Below are 12922 nucleotides of genomic sequence, written 5' to 3' on the forward strand. Positions count from 1 at the left end.
ATATCTCCGTATTTGTTCAAACATCTCTATATTTTTAAAAATGATTTTGATATCCATTCAATGTCAAAAGTATAAAATAAGGGTGTGAATTGATTTTTAAAAGCATGACAAATTCAATTATTATCTTATTTTATCATTTTGAGAAGAAGGGCAAACGTTATTTGACTCAAAACACAGTTGATGACGTTTCTAATAGTTTTTCTCTCTAAAAATCTATATTCGACAACAACAAAAAATTAATCAATTTTTGCTTATTTAATTACCTAATGAATTTAATTTTAAAATGTTTATAAATATTTATATAATTCGTCGTTTCCTCTGGAAGCATTTCAAGTTAATGGAATCATTCAACTTGAATATCGTGTGTCGAACGGCAGCGTAGTTCGAACGGCGCCTTGCTCAACGTGTCAAGCAAAAAATAAAAAATATTTTTGGCCAAAAGATTTAACACAATTACTGGATCATATAATAATTAACACGTAAAGACTTTCATTCATTGTAGCATTATATCGTCCTTAAAAGAATTAACACAAAATTTAAAATTATTATCGGGCTTCAATCTGCGTGCCTCGATCTCATAAAGCGTTAAGTTTATTTCCACAATTTTTTTGATAAAAAAAAAAGGTACTCCCCTGCTGCTCCGTTCATGCACTACCGACCGGAACAGGCGTGTAGAAGCGTTGCATGGCTTCGGCGATCTTCTGCATATGCGCCGGCGAGGTGAAGTCGTCGTGCAGGAAGAACTGTGTGATCCTCGCGTGCTCAAACATCAACCTCCGGCAGCTACGCGGCACCAAGCTCGGCTTTAGACTCTCGTGCACCAGCTCGTCGAACGCCGCCTCCATCTTCGCTTCTACGTGGCACAACGCTTCCTCCGCCGTGCAGTTGCTCTCTTTCATGCTCAAGGCCACAGCGTTGTTCCCATCTGGCACCCGCGAGTTCTGCATGCGCCAAATTAAAACGATTAGTGATCAGTTTAATTCGATAACTCGAGAAAGCATGCAATTACTCTATCGAATCCGATTAATTCAATGCCATACGTTGTGCATTTGGACATCGATGTACAGTCTCAAGAACTCGGAGAGTTGATCCTGGAGTCTGGATTTCTCGTTCAAGCAAAGCAGATCCAAATCCTTGAGACGCTCCCCCATCAGAAACACGGAAGGCAGTAATCGGACGGCCACGCCCAATTCGCTCTTGCCAAGGTCGATGTACTCCTTCAATGAGTTCTCAACGCTTTGTCCTCCTAATTTAGTCTCCCTAAGTTTCATGTACACCTCCATCTGTTTCTTCCTCTGTTGTCATTATTTCACCAAGGAATTTCAGTTAATTATTTAACTCTAATTAAGAATGATTAAAATGAAAAACTAAAAGTTTCTTGCAATTAATAGTAACTTACGAGTTCATGGAAGTAGGGGAACACATCCTTCCCTTGGACTTTACTGGCTTCCCCTGCTAATTCATTCAGAGTCTCATACAAAACATTGAATGTTGTTTTCAATTGAGCTGGAAGTGAAAGAGCCAGCGAGGGATTCCACCTGTAAATTAAACAAATCACAAGATAATTAATATTCAGTGATTTCATTCCGCATCAAATTAATTAAACAGTATTCAGAAAGGGCAGCATCCAGCATGATTCCCACTACTTACTCTTCAACTGCTTGGCACAGCAACTTCAAGTCCTCAGTGGATTCATGTTTGTAAAACAGATCTACGAGAACATTTTCAATGGAATTGAACTTGGTGTAGGCTATTCTGCTCGTAGCAAACTCTGGCTCAGAGAGTGTAGAAGCAATAGCGAAGTGAAGCTGCTCGGGGGACAGAGAGGCAGCTTCTAGTCCATAGCTATTCCACCAACTGTTAAATTAACCATATATACTTGTTAGGGTTCTTACTGCTTCAAAGCCCAAAAATGAAAGAATAAAATTAATTAAGCAGTTAGCGCAACATACTCTGCAATGGAATTCGTCTCCTTCTTGTATATTGCTTGCAGCCTGTTGAACTCCAACTTGGCAAGTTGTAGGTACTTCGGATTTGTCACATTGTATATCCTAAATATCGAGACGTACACAAGTTGCTTAATTTGCTAAATTTTGAAGGGGAGTGATTGATTAACAAAGCGGAATTAAAAATTGATTGTTACTCACAGGTAGATGGTCTTGGCGAGCCAAACATCGCTGTCTCCATAATGCTCAAGGTATTCCCTGGCATCAAGTCTGGGGAAGCTCCTCCTCCACGGGTACTCCAAGCCACGAGCAACCTCTTTGCCCAGTGCCTTCTTGCAGGACCACTTGTCGTCGACGTTGTTGTTCTTCACGCAATCCTTCAAGTATGTCTCCACAAAGGACTCGGCTTCCTTCAGAATTTTCTCGCCGGGGAAGGCAACCTGAGAGAAGCGGTACAAGTTGAACATGTCTGATACTCCACGATGCGTTTGGCCTGGGAAGCATATGAAATTGCCATCGTCGTCTCTGAAGAACTCGATCAGATCTGCAAGCAAGTGACTCTTAGTTACGTTGGAATAAGAAATTAATAATTAACTTATGCACCGTATATGTTGCATACCTGAGGAGACAGGGTAGCCATATAACCTCATCAGACGGAGGGCCATGCACGTATCGTCAACATCAGGAACGGTGTTGTCTCTGCCCCAAGAAACGCCTTGTTTCCCAGCATATCTATTCAACAACGATCGATAATTAAATTCTTTAGTGTAATGAGTTTAAAGTATAACCAGTCTTTGTTTGAATCTAAAAAATACTGGTCGTACTTGTAAACGTAATCAAGCGTCTCTATGATCTCTTTCTTGAAGAGATGGTCGATCCCAAGTCTCGCGATCGTATCGACGGCCCAGATGCGTTCGAAAAGGTCGATTGGGTATTGGCAGGGCACTGTTTAATTCGCCATGTTAATGAAATTAATTTAAGATGAAAACAAAACCAATTAAAATTTTGATAGCGATAACTTACAATTGTCTCCAAATCTGTCAAGTACAGATTGCAAGAACTCAAGGCATTTCTTGTCGCCAGTCTTCATGTAGACTGCGGCCGTGGAAGAAGCAGAGCTGAGGAAGCTCCCATCTGCAGATTGAAGCTTGAGAATTTTGTCCCATTGCACGACTTCCTGCAAGGCTTCCAACGTGTATAGCAGCGTCGTGTGCACTGAATGCATCACTTGCACTGGGATTCTGCCACAGATCAGTTGTAGTTTGCGTTGAATTCGATTTTCCTTGCCGATTCAATCAGTAATTAATTAATCTATACTCATTAATTAATCAGTCACCTGCTCATTTTCTTTTCCCTAAATTGGACAATTTTTTGAATGGACGGACGATCATATGGAAGATCGATGCCCAGAGTCTTGGCTTCGTTCAACATGGAAGGAAATGCAACCTCGAATCCGCTAGTTATCAGACTCTCGCTCGCGGTCTCTATTTCATCCACATGATTCCTCAAGTAATCTAGACCTGCAAGATCAATTAAGTTGTAGATCGATGATTCATTTCACATGCCAAAATCATTCATATATATATTGATTAATTAAAGATATTGTGTGGTACCTTTCTCGATCTGATCTTCTGCAACGTTCCAGGTTTTGAGTGCAAGGACGCATGACAGAGTGCAAATCAATCGATCGAAGACGAGGTAGTAAGTGGGCTCTCCCCAAGAGCCATCTTCCAACTGATTCTTGAGAATCCAATCAACAGTCTGCGGGAAGTGAGGCCTGCTCGGTTCCTCCGTGGACGGAATCCTAGCCACCCACGCAGTGTCATAAGCCGAAGCGTTCGTCTCGCCGTCGTTCATCGACCGGAAGATCTCTTTGATTTCCTTAACCAGCGTCTCCCACCTCTCGTTCTTCTCCTCAACCTTCGCCTAAAAAATTTATGAGCTAGCAGTAAGCAGAAAGTACATGCATGCATGCACGTACGCAAGGCAGGATCTTGATTGATTTTCAGCCGAGGTCTATTACCGGGAGGGTTGGCAACTGGACTTCTTTTGTGAGCTCGACTTGTGGAGATTGCGTTGCTTTGAGAGCGATTCCGGCACACCTCTTGCTCCGTGACTGGATGGAAACCGTCTGTTTTCCGTGGCTGAAGCCTGCGCTGCCATTGTTCATCCTCGCCTGCAGGGCCAAGTTCCGGCGGCCATTGGCCAGGCCCCTCGACAAGGCGAGGGTGTTGGGAGCGGCAGGAAGCTGGCACAGGCTCTCCATGATCTCTGATATTCCTCTCCCTCACTCTCTCCGCTTGTGGCTTCTGAAGGTTTATGATTCGTCTTTGGCAAGCTAAGTGTAGCAGTTGTCTGTATACGAAAGAGAGGAGGGGGAAGGAATTGGAGTTGGATTAATTAGTGGAGAAGTGATCTATAAGTAAGAGAGGTGGCGGATTACTTGCGACACCGCGTTCTTGCAAAATAATATGGAAGAAATTAAACAACCGTCGAGTCCCGGCGTTGAGGAGGATTCCAAGCGGCAACGTCAGTCAACGATGCTAGGCGGGCGGGTTCTTACATTGACTAAGTAGTAGTTAATTAACTATTATAATTTGCTATTTCTCTTTTGTTTTTTCTCTCTTTTTTTTCATTTAATTTATAAAAAATATATCACACTTCCAGCGCGCCTTTCAATTGATTAATTATATATCTCGCATCGAATGCCAACTACGCTTCACGGTAAGAATTTTTCTTGGATGATAATTTAATACTATTATCAAATAATTTAGTGAGTTAAGTTAGTAATAAATTTTAAAAGACTATTATCATGATTTTTTTTAAAGTAAAGTGCCATAAATTTAGCTATGTTTTCTTAAAAATTAACATACATTATAAATAAAAAATTATTAAGTTAAAAATAGTATAAAAAATATATTTTTTTAAAAAAGTTTAAATTTGAATTGGACAGACTATATATCATACTTAAATTTGGTTGGAGAATAAATTTTCTTCAAATGTGAAGAGGCGGAATCATGAAGATTCATACAAAATGGTTAGATAATCTCGAACGAAGATTATTAAGGAAAATCTTCACAAAGAATAACTAGGAAACTCTTCAAAAAGCAAAGAAGCACTCATTATAATTTTTATTTTTCATCCTTCAAAAGTTACACCCGTATTTATAAAATAAGTTATAATGATTAAATTATAAAAGTACATAATTAAGGAAAAATTATCAATCACGCCTACAGAACAAGGAAACCAAATAGGAATTGAATTTCAATTTTCTTAAGTTGATTTATTGCAATCCTATTAAAAGTAGTAAAATATAAATTTGAGGTGTGATTGTAAAAAATTTCTAAAAATCCATTGATTTGGATATTTTACCTTATTTAGCCTCGAGTGATCCATATGTGCTAAAAAGGCATCTTGTACCAAATCTCAACATGATGATCAAATATTATTGATTAGCTTTTTTGAGGTTTATTTAATTAAAACTCAATTTTTTATTATATATAAATCATACAAAATATATTTATTCAGTTTTGATAATCTAATATCATAATTTATAAATATTGTATTGCTATATGATTCAGGAGTCTAAGCTTGACATTGATGATATCATTTGTTCATTTCTTCTATCTAGGTAGCAAAATTGATTATACTTATATGTAATATTTTTATTTATATATAAATATGATATAAATCTATCGTATTATGGATTGTATAAAATGTATAAAATATATTTGTTAAGATGTATGAAAATGTGTTTGTATGTATGGATTATGAAATGTGATCATATGGATGTATGAATGAATGTGAAATATGATTTTGTGTATTGTGAACCCTTTTATATTGTTTGTCGCCCATCAATCCAATGTGTCTAATTCGAATTGGACTCAATCCAATGAGTGGATTTAATTGAGTCTAACTCGAATTAGATTCTATCCAACCCAATGAGTCTAACTCGGATTGGACTCATTAACCTAATAAGCCTAATCATCTAATAATTGGCTCTTAGAGCTAATACTAACAATCTCCTGTAGGAGGATCTTGTGGCCGGCTTGAAGGGGGGTTGGATAGATGGCGCCCCCAATTACTCGCTTCCTACGTGTTCGTTAGTGCGCAAGTGGAAATACAAATACTAATTACGAATACGAAAGCTAAAGACAAAGAAAAGAACAAGCAAACCAATGCACGTCAATGTAACGTGGTTCGGAGATGATGCTCCTACTCCACGGCTTGTCCGTAATGTGGACGATCCCTCAATCCGTCGGTGGATTAGTCCCCGGTAAACTCCGGCTAGCTTAACCTCCTTGTGGGTGGAGAAACCTCACCACAACTCCAACCAAGAACACTTGGACACAAGAGAACCTTGAGCACTTTGGTGACTACTAATTAGGCTTTAACCAAGTCTAATTTCATCATGTTGGCCGGTCATCCCAAACTCCTTCTTATAGAGCTTGGAAGAAATCAGCAAGCTGATTTGCCCGTTACCAATCGACTGGTCCTTGCACCAGTCGACTGGTGCCAGCCCAACGACTCTCTCAATGGCTCTCTACCAGTCGACTGATCCCATGACCAGTCGACTGATCCCAGGACCAGTCGACTGATCCCAGCCGTTTCGGGCACAGAAGCTCTCTGTGCTCACCACCAGTCGACTGGTCCCAGTACCAGTTGACTGGTATAACCCTAAACCTAGGGTTTCCCATCCCGAGTACATTTCTCTCGCACTCGGACCCTCACGACTCACTTGACTCTTCTTTGCAGCCTTGACCTCTTTCCTTCAGGCCTACTTCCTTTGGCTCTCGTCCCTCGGATGCATTCAAGCCCGCGGCTTGTCCCCAGTGCCATCCTTCGCGTATGCCTTGAAGTCGCCTCTCTCGGCCTTTGTCCTTGCTGCCTTGTCCACAGTCCCTCGGATGCTCCATCTTTCACCGGACTCGAAGCCGTCAACATGAGTCACATGTGTATCATGCAGTCCTGCACAACTCAAGTACACATATCAAATAACGAGGGCAATCCTAACTTAAACCCTTTGCCCAAACACCAAAACACATAGTCCCACGGACCATTGGGATTGCTCCAACAATCTCCCCCTTTTTGGTGTTTGGCAATACGTTTAAGTTAGGAAAAACAAATAGCAAATAACAATGCTAATAACAAATGGACTTACGTTGCCAAGGCTATACACTTGGACTTACACCGCCGAATGGACTTACGTTGCCAAGGCTACACACTTAGACTTACACCGCCGAATGTGTAGGATCGAAAAGAATTTAGATATCTCCACAATTGCATGATATTGTTCACTTTGGGCCTAAGCCCTCATGGTTTTGCTCTTGGGCTCTCCCCAAAAGGCCTCATGCCAATGGAGATATCTTTTTCTTATAAACCCATGATCTTTTCCATGTGTTTTCAATATGGGACTATGTTTGCAACCTTGCAACCCCAACAATCCCCCCCTCAAACAAAGGACCATGGGCTTTCCACGTCCGATCCTTGACCCACCAGGTCTTCCTGCCCCTCGGTCTACCCAACCTACTAAGACTTCCTGCCCCTCGGTCTACCCGACCTACTAGGACTTCCTGGCCCTCGGTCGACCCGACCTACTAGGACTTCCTTGCCTAACCGCAACTAGGACTTCCTGCCTGGTGTCTGGTTCTCTTGATCCGAACATAGGAGCCCCCACTTTCTTTGTTCGAGGTCAATATTGTACTCACATGGTTCAATCAGACCATAGCTCTTGTGCACAGTCGGCGGTTAAACCTTCTGGCAGTCCGGGCTCTGATACCAATTGTAGGATCGAAAAGAATTTAGATATCTCCATAATTGCATGATATTGCCCACTTTGGGCCTAAGCCCTCATGGTTTTGCTCTTGGGCTCTCCCCAAAAGGCCTCATGCCAATGGAGATATCTTTCTCTTATAAACTCATGATCTTTTCCATGTGTTTTCAATATGGGACTATGTTTACAACCTTGCAACCCCAACAGAATGGACTTACGTTGCCAAGGCTACACACTTGGCAACCGCCGAATCAAAATGCAACATGCATTGGAACCTATCACAAGGCTCCCCCTACACCTAAGCTCCCCAATGAGCTAGGATTTTCCCACAGGGATTTTTAAGAACCTATCACAAGGCTCCCCCTACGCAAAGACACTTAAGGTTTTCCCAACTAAACCTTACTTCTCCCCCATTTGCCTAACATCCAAAAAGTTCTCCAACAATATCCTAATTGTTGAAAACTTATCATCCAAACTGACCCTAAACTCATGTATTTATCCCCCATGGATCTCATACGTCTAAACGAGTTGACATGGTCAATATCAGCCCTGAAAAACACTTTCAGGCTGGTATCAGTCGACTGCCCCAAGTGCCAGTCGACTGCCCCCTTCGACACAACCTTACAGAAGCATTCTGTGGTCGAAATCTACTGTTACCAGTCGACTGGTATCTGTACCAGTCGACTGGTACCCTATTTCTGGAAAAATCAACCTTTTCAGGCCAACTTCAGAAATGCATCAGAAATTTCCTAGACCTCCAAAAATCCCCAAATTTTGTGGAGAGGTCTATTGTACCCTTATCTACTTGGAAAAAATACATTACAAAATGTATCTATCACCAATCCTAAGATTGACACAAAATCCAAAACTAACTAAATGCTTCAATTAAACCTTGACCTAAAGTCCTAGTTTTGACTTCCTCTTGATGTATTTGCCCATACCAACCCACAATGCATCCCTAGCATTGGTTTATATGGCATCTATACATCTAAAACCAAATATCATGCAATATGACCCTAAATGTCATATTTCTTGCATGAAACATAACCCAATTGTGCCAAAACCCTAAGGTTGAGACTCAAATCCGTCTCCAAACCTTTTGTCACATTCCATAACCCCTAGACTCCCAAGTAGTACCCACTTGAGATCCATTGGCCATGTGTCCCAATTTGACTTTTTGAGCTCCCCCTAGAGCTCTTAGCCTTAGCCATCTTCTTAGATGCTTTCTCCATTATGGCTAAACCACAGTGGTGCACCTTGGACACATCATCCTTGTTATAGTCATATGCAACCCTAGCATAAGAATTTCCCTTAGCCTTGGATGATCCTCCCTTGCCATGATCATTTGCCACCCTAGCATATGATCTCTCTTTGGCCTTTGAGGTGCTAGATCGATATCCCAAACCCGATCTATCATTATTGGGTCTTTGACTACCCAACACCATATTTAATCCCTTAGATCCAATAGTGAATCTCTTAAGGAATTTCTCCAAATTATCAAGCTTTGACTTCAAAGCTTGATTTTCCCTTTCTAGGTTCCTAACCCTAGAGTCAACATGTCCACCTTGGACATTCCTAGACCTACCCTTTCTAGGCATGTGTCTCCCCTTCTTAGGATTAATGCCTTGGTTCTCTATTACCTTCTTCTCCTTAGGTAATGAGAAATTAACTTGCCTAGGTCTATCATGCATAGGTCTCCTAGGGTTTTGATCGACATTTACCCTATTCCTATCAAGATATTTAAAACCAAAATTTTCCATTGCTACATAATGATAATCATTATTTTTTCTAGCATGCATGGGAACATAAGGATTTGAATTTGAATTACAATTCAAATTAGGGTATACCTCCCTTACCCTTGAAGCTCTCCCTTGACTTAAGCTCCTCTTCTTCTTTTCCCACTTCTTCAAATGTGCCAATTTCTTGAGCTCTCCCTTCCTTGGGCATTTGGTGTGGTAGTGACCCATTTCTCCACATGTGAAGCATCTAATGTGCTTCTTCTCTTTCTTCTTCCTACAACTCAAATTAAATTCAAATGAATTGAATTGAGTTTAGGAGTTACCTCTTTCTTACCCAATGGACACTTACTCTTGTAGTGTCCTTTTTCACTGCAACCGAAGCAAATTATGTTGTTTTTTGACTTCACTTCGGTGGAGGTGCTTGCTATGTTGACTTCCAAGACTTCTTCTTCTTCACTTGTCTTGGAATCTTCTTCAATTCTTGAGGATGTAGATGATGCCTCATCTTCCTTCTCCTCCTCGGATGTTGAGCGTGACTCAACTTCCGTTTGCTCCACCTCCTCTTCTTGAGCTACTAAGCCCATCTCCTTGGGCTCCACATCCGATTGGTCCTTCTTCTCCTTTTGGACCACTTCGTCACTTTCTTCGGATTTTTCTTCTTCTTCTTGTGTAGGCAAAAATTCCTCCCATGGAAATTTCTTCACTTTGCTCCATAATTCATGGGCATTCTCATATTTACCTACACAACTCACAACATCATTAGGAAACATACCAATTAAAATTAATATTACCTTTGAATTTGCCTTTAATCGTGTAGTTTACTCCTCCGTCCAATGTCGTGATCGGAGCTTCTTTCCTTTCTTGTCCTTCGGGACTTCAAACGGCTCTTTGACCACCATCATGGTGTCCCAATCCGTGTTGAAGAAGACCTTCATCTTCATCATCCAATATGTGATGTCCCATAAGCCTCCTCCTTCAAACTTTGGCGGTTCAATCAAGCCGGTCATCTTTTGTATTTGCTCTTCTCGGCGATTAGTCTGGTGAAGTGCGACCTTCGCTCTAATACCACTTGTAGGAGGATCTTGCGGCCAGCTTGAAGGGGGGTTGGATAGACGGCGCCCCCAATTACTCACTTCCTACGTATTCATTAGTGCGCAAGCGGAAATACAAATACTAATTACGAATACGAAAGCTAAAGACAAAGAAAAGAATAAGCAAACCAATGCACGTCAATGTAACATGGTTCGGAGATGATGCTCCTACTCCACAGCTTGTCCGTAAGGTGGATGATCCCTCAATCCATCGGTGGATTAGTCCCCGGCAAACTCTAGCTAGCTCAACCTCCTTGTGGGTGGAGAAATCTCACCACAACTCCAACCAAGAACACTTGGATACAAGAGAACCTTGAGCACTTTGGTGACTACTAATTAGGTTTTAACCAAGTCTAATTTCGTCATGTTGGTCGGCCATCCCAAGCTCCTTCTTATAGAGCTTGAAAGAAATTAGCAAGCTGATTTGCCCATTACCAGTCGACTGGTCCTTGCACCAGTTGACTGGTGCCAGCCCAACGGCTCTCTACCAGTCGACTGGTCCCAGGACCAGTCGACTGATCCCAGCCGTTTCGGGCACAGAAGCTCTTTGTGCTCACCACCAGTCGACATGTCCCAGTACCAGTCGACTGGTACAACCCTAACCTAGGGTTTCCCATCCCGAGTACATTTCTCTCGCACTCGGACCCTCACGACTCACTTGACTCTTCTTTGCAGCCTTGACCTCTTTCCTTCAGGCCTACTTCCTTTGGCTCTCGTCCCTCAGATGCATTCAAGCCCGCGGCTCGTCCCTAATGTCATCCTTCGCGTATGCCTAGAAGTCGCCTCCCTCGGCCTTTGTTCTTGCTGCCTTGTCCACGGTCCCTCGGATGCTCCATCCTTCACCGGACCTGAAGTCGTTAACCTGAGTCACATGTGTATCCTGCAGTCCTGCACAACTCAAGTACACATATCAAATAATGAGGGCAATCCTAACTTAAACCCTTTGCCCAAACACCAAAACACATGGTCCCACGGACCATTGGGATTGCTCCAACATCTCCCACTAGCACTAGTGTCAATCATTATAAAGATGACACCAACACTTTAGATTAACTCATTAATCTTAAGACCCTCATTATTTTAGTCAAACTAAAATACTCATCTCCAAACCAATATATTTTTTATGTGTGACCCAATAGACTTTCGTAATGTTGGCAATGTATCAAAAATCATTTTAGATACATAAGCAATAAATGGCATTAAGCAAGGCATCATTGCTACCCAAGTGATGAGAAAGTCGAGATCCGACTTAACCTGTCTGTGGCTATTATCTTGTATGACTCAATCTTTCTATCATTGATATCTAGATTGATCAATGAGACATAGACTGTATCATCTTCTTATCAATCTTTGTGTTTCTTGATCTCTAAGTAGAGACACTAAGACAAATAAGCTCAATATCTTATATTAACTCATTTGAACATGGTCATGCATTCTCGTGTCCTATTAATCAAGGGGCCCACAAATATCGCTTCCATCATATGGAAAGGGATATATCTCATCTACATCACTCGCATCTCTCTGCATAACTCATTGCATTCCCAGTGATAGACTTTATAGTTCACCCTGTTACAGGTGACGTTTGATGATATTAAAGTACACAACTCCTTATGTAGGGAACTATAGTGACTTCAGGTCTAAGGACTATTCATACCAATAGTCACATGAGAATATTTATGACACTCATATAACGATCCATAAAACATTCTCATGGTGGATTATTCAGTACATTTTCTCTAATATATACTCATGTGTCAACCTGATATCTCATATTCATAACTTGTGAAATTAAGTCATTCGTTGACCTACATGCTAGTCTCAACACATTAATATTGTCCTTTTATATTAATGCTTAAATATGAATAGTTAAGAATAGTGTCTATATGTATCTACAGGCTCCCACTATCAATTCAACCAATTGATATGTTGTAAACTAAAACTTATTACCCTAGGACATTATTATATTTATTCATTCGACACTGAACTGAAATAAATATAATAATCAACTTTACCTTTTATTATAAAATATAATACAATAATGTCCTATCAATCATCTCATGATTGGCTCTTAGGACTTATACTAATAATTTCCTTATGTCACTAGTGTCAATCACTGAAATATCTAATATATATTGGCCTAGTGTGACCATCATGCTTTCTTTGTGTTAAAACATTGGTTAAAGGATCTGCAATGTTAGTATCAGTCAGTATTTTGCATAGTCTCACATCTCCTCTATCAATGATCTCTTAAAGGAGATGGAACCATCAGAATATCTACTATCCAACATCACTATTTAAGTAAAATACATATGTTGGTGCGGGAAGCATCCAACGATTGAATCCAAGTTTTGATAATGGCAAAGGATTCAAAGT

The 12922-nt window shown here is 40.9% G+C and overlaps 1 protein-coding gene across 2 annotated transcripts; it reads right to left on the reverse strand.

The window, feature by feature from the left end:
• Positions 1-466: 466 nt before the first annotated feature.
• Positions 467-4346, reverse strand: LOC121981918 (bifunctional levopimaradiene synthase, chloroplastic-like). Of its 2 annotated transcripts, none has more exons than XM_042534702.1 (12): positions 3970-4346; positions 3560-3866; positions 3283-3466; positions 2970-3187; positions 2771-2891; positions 2566-2678; positions 2148-2490; positions 1953-2051; positions 1651-1857; positions 1400-1538; positions 1041-1295; positions 467-941 (listed from the first exon to the last, which is right to left on the reverse strand). In XM_042534702.1, exons 1-12 carry the CDS (start codon positions 4210-4212, stop codon positions 645-647), a joined length of 2526 nt encoding a protein of 841 aa, XP_042390636.1. In that variant the 5' UTR covers positions 4213-4346; the 3' UTR covers positions 467-644. The 2 variants fall into 2 exon arrangements, with proteins under 2 accessions (XP_042390636.1, XP_042390635.1); XM_042534701.1 differs by having other exon boundaries at positions 3560-3872.
• Between the last annotated feature and the right edge of the window lie 8576 nt (positions 4347-12922).

Source organism: Zingiber officinale, chromosome 5A (genome assembly GCF_018446385.1).
Source record: "Zingiber officinale cultivar Zhangliang chromosome 5A, Zo_v1.1, whole genome shotgun sequence".
In the NCBI taxonomy this organism is placed as follows: Eukaryota; Viridiplantae; Streptophyta; class Magnoliopsida; order Zingiberales; family Zingiberaceae; genus Zingiber; species Zingiber officinale.

Bases quoted from the DNA above. Each gene is read 5' to 3' on its own strand.
- LOC121981918 (XM_042534701.1), bottom strand. From the start codon at position 4,212: ATGGAGAGCCTGTGCCAGCTTCCTGCCGCTCCCAACACCCTCGCCTTG. The intron at 2,892-2,969 runs GTAAGTTATCGC...CGAATTAAACAG, and splicing joins TGACAGATTTGGAGACAATT to TGCCCTGCCAATACCCAATC. The intron at 1,858-1,952 runs GTATGTTGCGCT...TTAATTTAACAG, and splicing joins GAGACGAATTCCATTGCAGA to TTGGTGGAATAGCTATGGAC.